The following is a 15857-nucleotide window of genomic DNA, read 5'->3' as shown; positions in this document are numbered from 1 at the left end:
TGACCATTTTCATTTTATTTCATTGTTTAGGAGAAAAATGACTTGAAGCGTGCTGAATTCATGCTTCAGGAAGCAGATAAACTGGGCTGCAGACAGTTTGTTACCCCTGCAGATGTGGTTTCAGGCAATCCTAAACTTAACCTGGCTTTTGTAGCTAATCTGTTTAACACGTACCCAGGCCTCCGCAAGCCTGATAATAATGACATCGATATGAATTTGTTGGAAGGTATGCTTTTTCTGTCTTTAATTGATTCACTGTGTGTATCTTTTTATGATATCGTCCTACTTCATTGTCAGAGGTAGGGGATTGTGGAGGGAGATGTGGTTGACTGTGTGCTGGCATGTGCATCCATTAAGAAGTTAAAGAAAATTGTTATTCATTTGGGTTAAAAGCAAATGCTGAGGTAAATCTTACTTGTCTGTCATTTCTCCATAAGAGTTTACTGAAAACCATCATACATTTAAAATATTCTCTTAAATGACTACATAATTCCACCACCAATATGTACAATGAAATATACTATTGAAAAAATAATTATTTGAAATTTTTTCCTCCTTTGAAAGCTTCAGTTTGACTCCAGTATTGTTCTCTTTTTTCTGTGTTTAGTTCACTTGAAAAAATTTACAGTATTCATTAGTTGTCTTGTGTGTGGGCTGTTGTTTTCTGTCTCATAATTTATAATACTTTCCTATTTTGCTTCATGAAATGCAGATTTGACCCCTCCTAATGTAGGTACTGTATTTAGTACTTTTCTATACTCTATAAATATATTCATTCTGAATGTGCTTTTTATCAGTACCATTTGTTCTTTCTATCTGGATTGATATTTTTTGCATTGTTCATGTTGTGTTCTTGTTTTTTTTTAATCTGTCTTAATATGCCTAAAGAATGAAGGATGACAAGCAAGACACAAATGAAACTTAATTAGAACAGCAGGGCAAGACTTGATTATGTAAACTGTATCTAATTTGCCTTCTATAATTATGGGATAGTGGAGTTGTAAACACATTAGGGATCAGTTTTGACAATTGGATGTCATGATTGATGGAAGCCTTTATCCCTCTGCTATGAAGAAGCACACTTATTTTTTATCTCAAGAATCTCTGAAAGGATTGACTTAGGATCTATAACATATATCATTTTGTAGTACTTAGCTATGTTACTTACATTTACTAAATGTCATTGACGCTTACAATATATGAATCATCATAATGACAAAAACATGCTCAATGCCTCATTCTTTCTCATCTTTTTCAGCCTCTCTCCTTTCCCTCTCATCCTCACAACTACTCACATGTATACCAAGACCCACATTCACTAGAACTGAAAGTAAAAATAGTGGCAACATAGTGGCAGTTATCAGAGGTAGGGTCTACTCCTACAATAGCCTTGATAGTTGGCCTGGTTCGGAGAAGCTGGTTCTGAGGTGAGGATTCTTCCTGGTGGGGAGAACTTGACACTTCAGTGTTCACTGTCTCACATCACCCATCTTACTCCCTTCTTCACCTGTGAGACGGAGTGAGAAATTAGCCCTATCATCTTTTCCCCTTTGACTACCACAACCAGAGTTCCAATGTCCTGGCCAGTTTATAATGACAGCCTTTTGATTAATGAAGGAAGCTTCAGATTTAACAAATACGTTGCTGGAGGACTATGATTTTACTTCACTCTTTCTGAGATTCAGTAAAATAAAGATTGTGTTCTCTACATAGACATGTAACTGAGAGGTCAGGTAGATTAAGAAAGGATGACTTTTCAGCAGAGAAATTTAGGGTGAGGGGTTAGAACTTTTAAAGAAACTAAAAAGAGAGATGGCTATGTTTTTTTTTATCAGTCTGGAAAATTTCAAAATTCCTCTCTTCCTTATAGTAGAAGGCATTGTTTAGAGTGGCATATTAAAAATGACCTGCTTTTTATAGTCACTGAATTCTTGCTAGATATCTTTTCCAACTTGCTCGCTCTCCTATTTGTCACGTTTGAATTCTTTTGCTGGTGTTCAGCATGCTTTTGGGATTTTTCAGTGTGAACAGGATTGCTAAATATTTCCATTAGTATTTACTTTATTTATATAAAAAATACTGTGGGAAATATTTATCAGTCATCTTTATTTAGAACATATGTATGTCCTGATACATCTGCCAAAAATGAATTTGACTTTGACTGTCATTGGAATTTTTTCCTCTGTACATTAGTTTTTGTAGATCCTTATGAAATTTGAAGCTTGACCTTATCACCTTCATATTCATGTATTAGTATGTCCTCAGTGGCAAAGAATTTTATCTGTATGGAATTAAAGAAAATTAAAGGCCCAATTAAATAATAAATCTTCATATTAAATTGAGCCAAATATGGGGGCTACAGATACAGACAATCTCAAAATTCATTTGTGGTAATAGAAAATACATAGACCATGGAATTAGACTTTGTCTAAATCACGATACCCCCAATTTAATAACTGAGTACCTTTATGAACCTTGGTTTTCTCATATATAAAACCAGACTTAATAATAATACTTATTTTGAAGAATTCCAGAGCAAGTTAAAGTGACCTTTCGTTAGTGAACAAATTTTGTGTGCTCAATAATGGTCGGGAAGAGGAAAACAATACACCACTTTAGCACATGTAGTTAGTGTTCCTTTCCTTTCCTCTAAGTAGCCTGCTTTTGTTATTTTCTCTAAACTTTTATCAATTGCAATGTCAGTTTAGTCCTAAAAATGAAGAGAATGTCTTACAATTCTTTCTCTCTTTTATATCTGCCTTTAGATTTTACTTCCAAGATTGCTTTAGTTGTCTGAAATCCAGACAGCATTTCCAGTCTGGAATACGTATGTTTTTGTAATGCTTTACCATGACTCCTACGCAAATGCATAGTGCTTCTGGCCTTGAGCATTTATTTACCAAGACAACTTGGAATGGTAGTAGATAAATAGATGCTCACTTTTAAAATCTCTTTTACTTTCCAGGTATCAAAAATTAAAATAATGATATAACTGGTTTAGAGCAATAGGAAGAAACAGAAAACACCTTAAGTCTATAATAGTTATAGAACTCAATGAAAATGCAAGTTTAGTGTCTTGTATCATCAGGTCCAGCAGAAACTGGATATTGTTTTAGTAAAAATTAAACTGTTGTTACACTATTGATGTTTGAAACCTTAAAACATAATTTGGATTTTGCTAGATGAAAATAACGTAAAAATTCTCTAATTACTAGAAAAAATTTATACATATAGCAAAATAACAGAATGTAATAGAGAAATAACTAAAAGATAAATTCAAGTCACATGCATCAAGCTGCTAATCATAGTACGGTTACATTTATGTCACTTCCAGGAAAGCTGAAATATTTAATTTGCACCTATTTCAGTTCAGTCAGTCAGTCATGTCTGACTCTTTGCGACCCTATGGACTGTAGCATGCCAGGCTTCCCTGTCCATCACCAACTCCCAAAGCTTGCTCAAACTCATGTCCATCCAGTCAGTGATGCCATCCATCTCATCTTCTGTCATCCCCTTCTCCTCCCACCTTCAATCTTTCCCAGCATCAGGGTCTTTTCCAATGAGTCAGTTCTTCACATCAGGTGGTCAAAGTATTGAAGCTTCAGCATCAGTCCTTCCAATGAATTTTCAGGACTGAATTCCTTTAGGATTGACTGGTAGCAAGTCCTTACAGTACAAGGGACTCACAAGAGTCTTCTCTAACACCACAGTTCAAAAGCATCAAGTCTTCAGTATTCAGCTTTCTTTATGGACCAACTCTCGCTTTCATACATGCACCTTTTAATAATGCCCAAAACAAGGCAAGCATGAATTCTAGGAGTAGTTAAACTTTGTTCTTTTAAAAAAGATTCTCATATCAGTTATGTATTATAAAATGACTGTGGCAGATAAAACAGATGGACCAGTTACCTTTTATGCAGACCAGAGGAAACAAAATTTCAGCAAGAAATTATATGGCTATATAATTGAATAGAGCAAGAATTAAAGCAGATTATGGGAAAGGCTTTAGATAATGGTATTGAAAACCACATGAAAATGCAAAGAGCAGTCAACACAAAAACCAGAATCTTTTAAATTTTACAAGGTGTGGATTTCTGTGCTGGGCGTGTAGGTTTACTCTATGTGTGACACTCAGTCTGAAGAAGATTGCAAGGATGATGTGATAGGAATGGGCCCCTGGTGCTTAGATGGTCAAATGTGATAAATTGTCCTGGGGATCCCCCATGAAACAAAGTTCAGATGGTGATCTGGACTTGTCCATGTCTCAGAAGTTACGAGAGGTATAAATGTTTCCATTTTCAAGAGTCTATAGTGATGAGAGGTAGGCAAGGCCATTCCATTGTCCCCTAACTTAGCTGAAAAACAAACAATAATATTTCTAGATGGCCCCTTAGGACAATCTGCAATGCTGGGGATGCTTAAAAGGTAGATGTGGCAAAAAGAGCCTCCATCTCTCTCTGCCCACACCAGAGCCCACATTCCCCTTATGGATGGGGTAAGCACTGCTATGAAGGGGATGCTCAAGGACCATAGGTAATCACAGGTTAAATACTACTACCTGCAGGAATTACTTCTTGAGGTGATCTTTGAGGTCTAGTGACTTACTATACTATGATGAAATGTGTCTTTTCCCACTATGTCCCTTATGTGTTTTCTGTAGGGATGAGCTAAAATAACCCAGGAAGCCTATAAAATAGTTATAGCTCCTCATTGCTTGTTTTTATATTACCTGTAATGCCCTCTCCCCTTCATTGCTGTTTGGTGTGATGAAAATGTAGGTTTGTGTGCTCAGATACTTTCCTATGTAAAGCCATAATCTGTACAGATTTAGAGATACCCTACTGGGAAGGGTAGAACTTTTCTATCTGTTTAAAGTGCTAATGTTACTCTAAAAGGTTGTTTTATTAATTTTTAGCCAGTCCCCTTTGCATGAACTCATAACTACAGATAGGACCACATAGGTTTACCTGTTACTTTTCTGAACACAGAAACTAATGGCTCAATAATTTACAAACATCAAGTAAGGGACTCTAGATGAAGACATTTAGAAAGCAAATGGAGACTTTCTAGACAGGGGGGAGGGAAGCTTTGGCGGAAAGAGATTTCTTTTCCTTCCCTAAAAAGATTGTCCTGGAGAAGGAAATGGCAACCCACTCTAGTATTCTTGCCTGGGGAATCCCATGGACACAGGAGCCTGGTGGCCTACAGTCCATGGGGTTGCAAAGAGTCAGACATGAATTAGTGACTAAACAAGAAACAAAAAGATTGTTGTATCATAGGAACCATGGCAAAATATGTGTGACCAGTTTGTGCCTGCCAGAATGGTTTAAAATGCAGTTCTTGATTCCTTTTTTGTCTTGAATCATCAGTGTAAACTTCTGTCTACTTTAGGAGAGAGCAAGGAAGAGAGGACATTTCGGAACTGGATGAATTCCTTGGGAGTCAGCCCATATATTAATCATTTGTACAGGTAAATATTTTATATGTTTTAGTTTTCTGGCTAGAGTCCGACTTTTCTAGTTTTAAACTGTAGGTGTGTTTACATGAGACTATTTTGTAAAAATCTCAAAAATTTTAGCCAACATTTATAGTTTCAGAATCCTGAGGACTGGCAATACACTGGATTTTAATAGAAAAGTATTATTTGAAGAGATAATATTGTGTTGTTGTTAGTTATAATTTTTGATATAAATAATTTAGTAAAGATAATTCATCTTGATTTTTTATAATTGCTAATCAGGAAAATAATAAATTATTTCAAGTTTAACAGATTAGAAGAACAGTAATATTAATTGCTGTTATTTTATCAGTATTCATCATTATAATTCACATTCTATTTATTTTTGCGCCAAACTTCAATTACCCCATAATTTGTTCTGAATATTTTTTTCTAATTTGTAGAACTAACTTTGTTTCCCTTAGTATTTGTTGTTTGTTTTATTCTTTTTTGTTTAAAAATGACAACACATTACTAACATTGGTAGGATTAAGAAAATATTCTACTGAATCATTTCCTGTGCTCTCCGGTAGTGCAAATAAGGAGTCTTTCTAGGTGTAGATGAGAGGAAACCATCCTTCTCCAATATAAGATCTACCTGCGCATGCCTAAAAGTGCAAAAGAACTCAACTCCAGCTAATTGTATTATTTTTCTAATTAACTAAACCTACTAATAATTTACACACCAAGGAAACTTCTTAATGAACAATAACTGCTTTTATTTAAATATGAACTGGAGATTAATACCACAAAAGACCATGTTCACTGGATGAGATTTATGGTGTAGTTATTTCTTGGTGTATATTCAAAATAGTCTTTAAAATCAGTATTGCCTGGTTGTGGAAACTAGCTTTGATGTGATAGACTTAAATTTCATAAAGTCTTTAATAGGAATGTGTGAATTCCAACTGGATGACAAAAGACATATGTCTTTTAGACTGGAACTTCTCAGAGTGGTGGTGCAGTAAAGAACTCTAATACTGGAGGTAAAGAGGGATGCTAGTTAAGCTTATTCTTCTAAAGGGAGAGCAGTTTAATAAGGCTGCAAACTCTATCGCCTTATTTATCTTTCTCAGTGTGATATCTCACTAAAAATCCTTGATTCAGAATCCTCAGGTGAAATATTACTTTTCTGAACCCATTGAATATTGCCACAATTAAAAGGCAGACAATACATAAGTCAGAGAGTCTCAATTTTTCTCTTGTGATATACTTGTTACTTGATGTAAATATATAATATGATACTGCTTTATCGTTACTTTTGTACTTATAATAAAGAAATTTTCTTCTAAAAAAATAGGTTAGACCTTTATGGACTCATTTGAAAGAATGTCTACAATGTATAACTGAGAACATAGTGATACAATAGGACTACTATAATCTCACTTTTATTTAAAGTTTAGTATATACATATATGTATTTGAATTTTACAAAAATCTAGAGGGATTAATACCAAACTGTATACAACCTAGAGAGGAGGGTTAAGGTAGTAAGGAGACTTAGTTTTCATGTTAGTAACTTAAATATGGTTTTGGAGGGTTTTTCTTTGTTTTACAATAAACATGTATTTTCTTTTTAAATTAAGAAGGACATGTAAAACTAGGAGATTAGAATTTATTCAGACTTCATGGTAGCTTCATAAATGTCAGGAATACTAGAGTTCTCTGTGGTTGGCAGTGGAGAATAATTGACCAATTTTTTTTTAGCTAAAGATGATTATTTCTATTTAGTTCCTAAACTGCTAGCATAGGGCTTCCAGGTATAGGTAATTTTTGGAGGGGTAAGGCAAGTTCAGAAAATTCTCAAAAATCACCTTAAAGAGAACCATCAGGATATAGAAAAACAAGAACCAGAGGTCTAGTTAGCACCAGAACTATATGTCCATCTATTTGTGTCTGGGTCATATTCCTAAACCAACCCCTAAGTGATTTGCTCCCCACCTGCAGTATACCAAACCCAACCTAAACCAAAACAAAAGAATCATTTAGATTGTTTTTAACTGAAAATTCTCTCCTCTCAGGTTATTAAATATATTTTAAGAATTACTAACCCTAGAATTTTTCTATGACAGGTTGGTTCTAGAACACACCTGGAAATCGTTTCAACTCTCTGGGCCTCAGTTTCCCTATTTGTGAAACATGAGTATTTATACCTTACTACATAGAAATAAGAATGAATTCTTTTAAAGTAAAAAACAAAAAAATTCATGAAATGAGATTTGAGAACCTATACAACTACTTCAGGGATTTACTTTTCATACAGCTTTCTCCATGTGCGGATAGATACCTTAGCTCTTGATTACCTTCATCAAAAGAGGGCTCTTCTTTTAAGACAGGAGGACTTTTTCTCTCCTTCACTCGGTTCAGGGCGCAGCCCCCTGCATGGCCATATGGTGTGTGCTCATAGATGCAAAGTAACTTTAATATGAACCTTAGCAAAACAGAGCTCAATGAACAAGCTGTTGAGGGAGAAAACTCATGTAATTCAGTATGGAGCTAGCAATTTAAAAATCAGTCACTGTTCCTTTATGTCCTTACCATACAGAATTGAAAACAGATACAATAATAGATGAAGAGAACATGTTTTTCTGAATCCCAAGTAGCAGTGTTTTTACTTCAGTAACTCCTACTTTTTCCTAAATTCCTGCCTCTCAACCCTCACTGTTTAATATGAGCAGCTTCCTACTGAGTAGCTATTGTGATTTTTATATAATTATTTTTTAAAGTTTTAAAAATCATAATACATAATAGATGAACTCATTCTCACTGTACAAGCTTCAGGAAGTATGTAAGTATGCAGAACAGCAACGACAAAAAACCATGATAATCCCATCTTACCCATCCCATGTTCCTTTTTTTCCTGCCCAGAGGTAATGGCCATGAATAGAGGTATTTAAACACTACTAACTCTGAAAATATTTTTAACATTTTAAAAGATTAAAATGCATGAATAGAATTAAAATATATTTAATAATATCTTAAATAGAAATATTTTAAAAAAATAAATAACTGCCTCTTGCTTTTTTAAACTTAGTGTGTTGTATAAAACTTTCATGTTAGTACATAGGGATCTACCTTGTTCTGCCTTATGGTGGTCCAGGAGTCCAGGGTAAGGTTAATTTACTCAACAGCCCATACTGTCAGGCATTTAAATCATCTCTAAATTTATAAATACCATGGGAGTGAATATCCATGTACATATATTTTTGTACATATTTATCAAAAAAATTTGGACAGATTCCTAGATTAGAAGTTCTGGGTCAAATGATCTATTCTGCCTGCCATTCTTTAAGCATTCAATAGTCCTGTTGTATTTTTATAGACATAAGCCCATTTCCAGTGTGCTTAGTAAAACCAGATCATACCAACATTTCCTCTTCCTTCATTTTCTTTTCCTCTTGTCTCAGTGACCTTGCAGATGCATTAGTCATCTTTCAGCTCTACGAAATGATCCGCGTGCCAGTTGACTGGAACCTTGTCAACAAACCTCCTTATCCTGCTCTTGGAGGGAACATGAAGAAGGTGAATGAAATAATGCCCATGGATCTGTTGTTATTGTTCTCATATAAAACAGAGGTTTTAAGAGTTTCATAAAGCTTAGTAAAGTGTAATCTGTCCCCACAGATTCATCCCAAAATGTGTTATGCTTATTATCCTTAATACAGGTGAGCTTTCGTGTTTGGAAAGATGAAGCTAGTCCTCCAAGTCAGACACTTTGTATAACTACAACTTTAGCAAGTTGTAGTACTTAATGTTCTTGGAGATGCTTCATCCATGAATTCCTATTTTATAATCGCCAAAACTTGCCAGATACTTACTGGCTGTTTGTTAATATTTTCAGTAGATATTAATTGATTACCTACAACCTGTACATACTGTACAATGCAGGATATAAAATAGAACAAGTCATGGAGTTGGTCCTCAGGAAACCCTAAAGAAATTAGATAAGATATGTGTGTGTGCGTGCGTGCTAAGTCGCTTCAGTTGTGTCCGACTCTTTGTGACCTCATGGACTGTAGCCTGCCAGGTTCCTCTGTCCATGGGATTCTCCAGGCAAGAATACTGCAGTGGTTTGCCATGCCCTCCTCCAGGGGACCTTCCTGACCCTGGGATCGAACTTGCATCTCTCTCTTACATCTCCTGCATTGGCAAGCAGGTTCTTTACCACTAGAGCCATCTGCAAAGCTCAAGAAATGTGTGCAAAGAACTATAATACAATGCAATGTAGGCAAAAGTGAATATTATGAGTTCTAAGGAAGCCTTTGACAGATCACAACAAACTGGAAAATTCTTAAGGAGATGGGAATACCAGACTACCTGACCTGCCTCCTAAGAAACCTGTATGCAGGTCAAGAAGCAACAGTTAGAACTGGACATGGAAAAACAGACTGGTTCCAAATCGGGAAAGAAGTACATCAAGGCTGTATATTGTCACCCTGCTTATTTAACTTATATGCACAGTACATAATGAGAAATGCTGGTCTGGATGAAGCACAAGCTGGAATCAAGATTGTCGGGAGAAATATCAATAACCTCAGATACGCAGATGACAGCACCCTTATGGCAGAAAGTGAAGAAGAACTAAAGAGCCTCCTGATGAAAGTGAAAGAGAAAAGTTAAAGAAGTTGGCTTAAAGCTCAACATTCAGAAAACTAAGATCATGGCATCTGATCCCATCACTTCATGGCAAATAGGTGGGGAAACAATGGAAACAGTGAGAGACTTTATTTTGGGGAACTCCAAAATCACTGCAAATAGTGACTGCTGCCATGAAATTAAAAGACACTTGCTCCTTGGAAGAAAGCTATGGCCAACCTAGACAGCATATTAAAAAAGCAGAGACATTACTTTGCCAACAAAGGTCCATGTAGTCAAAGGTATGCTTTTTCCAGTGGTCATGTATGGATGTGAGAGTTGGACTACAAAGAAAGATAAGCACCAAAGAACTGATGCTTTTGAACTGTGGTGTTGGAGAAGACTCTTGAGAGTCCCTTGGACTGCAAGGAGATCCAATCAGTCAATCCTAAAGGAAATCAATCCTGAATATTCATTGGAAGGACTGATGCTGAAGCTGAAACTCCAATACTTTGGCCACTTGATGCGAAGAACTGATTTATTGGAAAAGACCCAAATGCTGGGAAAGATTGAAGGCAGGAGGAGAAGGGGACGACAGAGGATGAGATGGTTGGATGGCATCACTGACTCAGTGGACATGAGTTTGAATAAGCTCCTGGAGTTGGTGATGGACAGGGATGCCTGGCGTGCTGCAGTTCATGGGGTTGCAAAGAGTCAGACACAACTGAATGAGTTAACTGACTGAAGGAAGAGAAAGCCATAGGCTACACTCATCATGGGAGGGGTCATGCCAGAGGTGGGTTTGGAGTTATACCCTGAGAAATGGATAGAATTTTGTCAGAAGGAGACTGGAGAGGGGGCTGATGGGCAGGAAGAACAGTTTGACTGTTGTAGAGGATTCTATTAGGTAAGAAGTGAGTGTGAATGCTAAAAATTTAGATTGAAGCCAATTTTGAAAGCTTTGAATGTCAGAAGAAAAGAGTTGGGGTTTTAAACAGTTAAGTACTGGGAAGCCATTAAATGTCTTTGAGCGGAGCAGTGACTTGATAACAGTTGATAGGAGAACATCTGGCAGGTGGATGGTAAAAGCAGTGCTTTTCTTAAGTGTTCTTCCTCAAATACGGGATCTGTGGTGTCCTTGCTGTTCAAGATTGCTATGTTGAATTACTGCTTTAATGTTCAGCTTTTCATTTCTACCTTCTGTATCAAGTTCATTTGTTTTTCAAAGTACAAGTTTGTAGGACTTTAAAATTTTTATACTTTCATTTAACTTTATCCTTTCATTTAAAATGATGTATATATTTTAAATATGTAATACAAATTAATGGACTCAAATCGCTATAACTTATTAGTATGGCTACAGTGAAATTAACCTGCAGTCTCATGAGTTAAAAATTATCTCTAGTGAAATATAATCAATGGAACTATAACCATATTCCTGGATAGAAATCTAAATATTATAAAGATATTAAAATTCTTCAAATTGGCTTATAGGTAGGAAATAATTCTAGTTAAAATTACAATAAATCTCCTTATGCATATGTGGGCATGTGTGTATATTGGAGGATGGGATTATAAAAATGATTCTAAAGTTCAACTGGAAGAAGAAATAGGCCCCAATCATCAAGAACATTTTCTAGGAATATTGAGGGAGAAGCTTTTGGCAAACATAAAGATCTTATTATAAAGCCAAAGTAACTGAAATAATTTAATATGCACATAAAAATCAAATGGATTATAGTAGCCTAGAAACCTATCCTAAAATATAAGAACTTAATATGTAACAAATTGTTTACTGAATCCAGTAGGGAGAGAAAGGATTATCCAAAATATGATGCCAGAAAAACTGGGTAAATATTTTGTAGGGAAAAAAGTACTTTTCACCATATATTATCCACTCACATAAATTCCACTGGAATGAAAGTGAAGACTTAAAGGCTTAAATGTAACAAATAAAACTTTAAGAAAATAGAAGTGAATTATAATTTACTCTTACAATGATAAATTACAAAGAAATAATTGATGTAGTAGATTACATATGAATTTAAAACTTCTTATGCAAAAATAAACACCATAAACAAAACTTAAAAGTAAATAAAAACAATACACTATGAAACATATTTGCAGCAGAACAACAAATGGTTAATATCCTTAACATAAAAATAGTTTATACAAATCAGTTACTATTACTAAAATTGTAATAGCAAAATGGGAGAGTAAACAATATGAATGAACAATTCACAGAAAAAGAAATAATGATGGATAACATACACATGAAAAAATTTTCACCCACAATAAAGAAATGCAATTTAAGAAAAGAAACAATTGGGAATTCCCTGGTGGTCCAATGGTTAGGACCTGCTATGGCCTGACTTCTATCCCTGGTTGGGAACTAAGATCCCACAGGCAACATGGTGTAACCAAAGAAAATAAAATGAAAGAAATGGATTGTACTACATCCAGTGTTAGAGGGAGTATTCATTTGTATAAACTTTCTAAAACTGTTTGGTAATATACATCAATGATCTTCCAAAAGTCCTTTTAATTGACCTATAATTTCACTTATTATTTGTCATTATTAGTTATGTTTTATATGTAATAGTGTGTATCTGTCAATCCTAATCTCCTGATTTATCCTCCTCCCCTTACCCCTGGCAAAACTGTAAGTTTGTTTTCTAAATCTGTGACTCTATTTCTGTTTTGTAGCTAGGTTCATTTGTAGTCTTTTCTTTAGATTCTTCATATAAGTGATATCATATGATGTGTCTTTCTCTGTCTGACTTACTTCACTCAGTATGACACATACACACACAGACACGTGTTCAAAATGGACTTCTTCCTCTTGATCTCTAGACTGTGTATTTATACACTTTGTAATTTTAAAAAAATCCTATTTTTGAAAGAAAGACAAGAAAGCAAGCCATCATAATATTAAAAGTAATTAAATGGATAGTATAATTACAAGAGGTTTATATATATTCACATTTTTCAGTATTTCTAGTGGTTGGACTATCTGTGTTTTATATTTTATTTGATATGCCTGTAATTATCATGGGAGTAAAATTCAGGAAATTTTGTTACCTAATCTCATATAAGTTTGTTAAATCAAAATTTCAGATGCAAAATGTAACAGGAAAACAAACTGAACCCTCATTCATTATACCTGGAGGTTTTTAATGTTAATTATATGATGTCACAAATTAATCATATGTAGAATATTCCCTTTCAACAAATACTAGCTATTTATAGAATGAAACACAAGTCCTGAAATAAGTTCAAGATATTTAAAAAATAAAGAAGCAGTACTTTCATGACACAGTATCCAGGGACTTCTTTGATGGACTTTGGGCATTCATCAGAGGATGTCACTTAGCTTCATTTGTGCAGTTCGTAAAACTGCACCACTTAAATAACCTTTCCTCACTGTTTCTTTGGTATTTCTTTTCCCTTGGAACTCTGTCTCCCATTATATAGTTTTTTCATTTTCAAATTATCTGAGCTTCACTTTTGAAATGCTTGGTAATCATTTCTTCCATTAATTCTATGAGACTACATACACTCCAGTTTTTTCATGCTTTGTGTTCTTCTTACCTTTCACAGGGTTTTAAACTTTTAGCCTGACAACTCTAGGCTCAGTTCCAAGGCTCAGTTCTTGGTCTAATGCTCTTAACTTTCTGTATTTACATTCTCAGGGAGCAGATCCTTTTTTAGAGTATTAAGTAACATCATAAACATGGCTTACTTCTAGGAACCTAACTTCTTACTCTTTCTCTAGTTTGGTACCTCTCTTCATCTTAGAACTATTTTGCCCAACTTGGAATCAAATGTTGCCAAAAAGTAGAACTCATCTTTTCTCTTATGCTAGCATCCATTTCCATTTTCTCTTTCATTGCTCGTCACATCAGAATCTTGGCCCTCTAAACTATTAACCCCGAGCTCTTTGCTCACCATCATTCTCATCAGGAATTTTACTCAAACTAACCATAAAATAGATAACCCTTTGTTGAAATACATTTTACATGAAGAATTATTACAATTTGTTCAAAAATTCTCCTGTTGAGATGACTGGCAGTGAAAAACTTGCTTTTTAAAAAAAATCTTTTGCCCACACTTTGTAGCATGTGGGGTCTTATTAATATTTCCGTGGCCAGGGATCAAACCAATGCCTCCTGCATGGAGGTCCCACTGGACCACTAGGGAAGTGCCCCAAATATTCTGGTTTTTCTCTCTTCTATCCACACTATTACATAAACAGAGCTCTGATGCTGCATTCCATAAATAGGAATTCATTTTTTCAGTTATGTGCATACTTCTATTTAGAAGCCTAAATCTATAATCCTGGGAAAGAGAAAGAATTTTGTAACATTATCTCCATGCATTAAAAAAATGAATGCACATCAAAGATTTGATTTAACTCATTAAGGGAGCAAGGCAGATATTACAGCAGGTTCAGAGTATCTTCTTACATTTTTATTTGTAACAAACTGACCTCTGGAAATTTGCATTCTTTTTTTTTTAAAGAACAGTACCCATTAATTTATACAAATTCTGTTATTGTGTAGTGCTTTTCTCACTTTTCCTGGAAACATTTTCTTCTTCTTAGAAAAAAAAAGTATATCTCTGTTTCTCAGGTTTACTTGTTTTGTAATGAGGTCTTAACTAACTTGGGAAAGAAAGTTAGGAGAAATCAGTCATACTGTTTTTCTTAACTAAATGTTCAAAAGTGGAAGTGTTAGTCATTTAGTGGTGTCCAGTTCTTTGCGACCTCATGGACTACAGCACGCCAGCCTTCCCTGTCCTTCACTATCTCATGGAGTTTGCTCAAATTCATGTCCATTGAGTCAATGTGAAAGTGAAAGAAAGTGAAGTCGCTCAGTCATGTCTGACTCTTTGTGACCCCATGGACTGTAGCCTACCAGTTGTGTCCGACTCTTTGTGACCCCGTGGACTGTAGCCTACCAGGCTCCTCCCTCCATGGGATTCTCCAGGCAGGAATACTGGAGTGAGTTGCCATTTCCTTCTCCAGGGGATCTTCCCAACCCAGGGATCGAACCTGGGTCTCCCTCATCCTAGGCAGGCGCTTTAACCTCTGATCCACCAAGGAAGTGGCATTGAGTCAGTCATGGCATCCAAACATCTCATCCTTTGTTGCCCCTTTCTCCTCCTCCCCTCACTCTTTCCTAGCATCAGGGTCTTTTCTATGAGTCAGCTCTTTGCATCAGGTGGCCAAAGATTTGCAGCTTCAGCTTCAGTCCTTCCAATGAATATTCAGGATTGATTTCCTTTAGGATTGACTGGTTGGATTTCCTTGCAGTCCAAGGGACTCCCAAGAGTCTTCTCCAACACCATAGTTCAAAAGCATCAATTCTTTGGTGATCATCCTTTTTTATGGTCCAACTCTCACATCTGTACATGACTACTGGAAAAACCACAGTTTTGACTACACGGACCTTTGTTGGCAAAGGAATGAATGTCTTTGCTTTTCAATACACTAAGTTGTCATAGCTTTTTTCCCAAGGAGCAAGTGTCTTTTAATTTCATGGCTGCAGTCACCATCTGCAGTGATTTTGGAGGCCAAGAAAATAAAGTCTGTTACTGTTTCCATTATTTCCCCATCTATTTGCTGTGAAGTGATAGGACCAGATGCCACGATCTTCGTTATTTGACTGTTGAGTTTTAAGCCAGCATTTTCACTCTTCTCTTTCACCTTCATCAAGAGGCTCTTTAATTCTTCTTCACTTTCTGCCATTTAGGGTGGTGTCATCTGCATATCTGAGGTTATCGAT

At 35.5% G+C, this 15857-nt stretch overlaps 1 protein-coding gene across 7 annotated transcripts in view; it reads left to right on the top strand.

Annotated features, from left to right (window-relative positions):
• The window catches only part of PLS1 (plastin 1), a 117504-nt gene that overhangs the window by 89078 nt on the left and 12569 nt on the right, over window positions 1-15857 (top strand). For all 7 annotated transcript variants that reach the window (XM_043474199.1, XM_043474200.1, XM_043474203.1 and 4 more), the window contains 3 exons: window positions 31-226; window positions 5392-5470; window positions 8904-9018. In XM_043474199.1, coding sequence (XP_043330134.1) covers window positions 31-226; window positions 5392-5470; window positions 8904-9018 — 390 coding nt within the window. The remainder of the gene's footprint in view (window positions 1-30; window positions 227-5391; window positions 5471-8903; window positions 9019-15857) is intronic.

Source organism: Cervus canadensis, chromosome 7 (genome assembly GCF_019320065.1).
Source record: "Cervus canadensis isolate Bull #8, Minnesota chromosome 7, ASM1932006v1, whole genome shotgun sequence".
NCBI classification, from domain to species: domain Eukaryota; kingdom Metazoa; phylum Chordata; class Mammalia; order Artiodactyla; family Cervidae; genus Cervus; species Cervus canadensis.
Note: the sequence above shows the minus strand (reverse complement) of the source record. Positions and strands in the feature narration are given on the sequence as shown.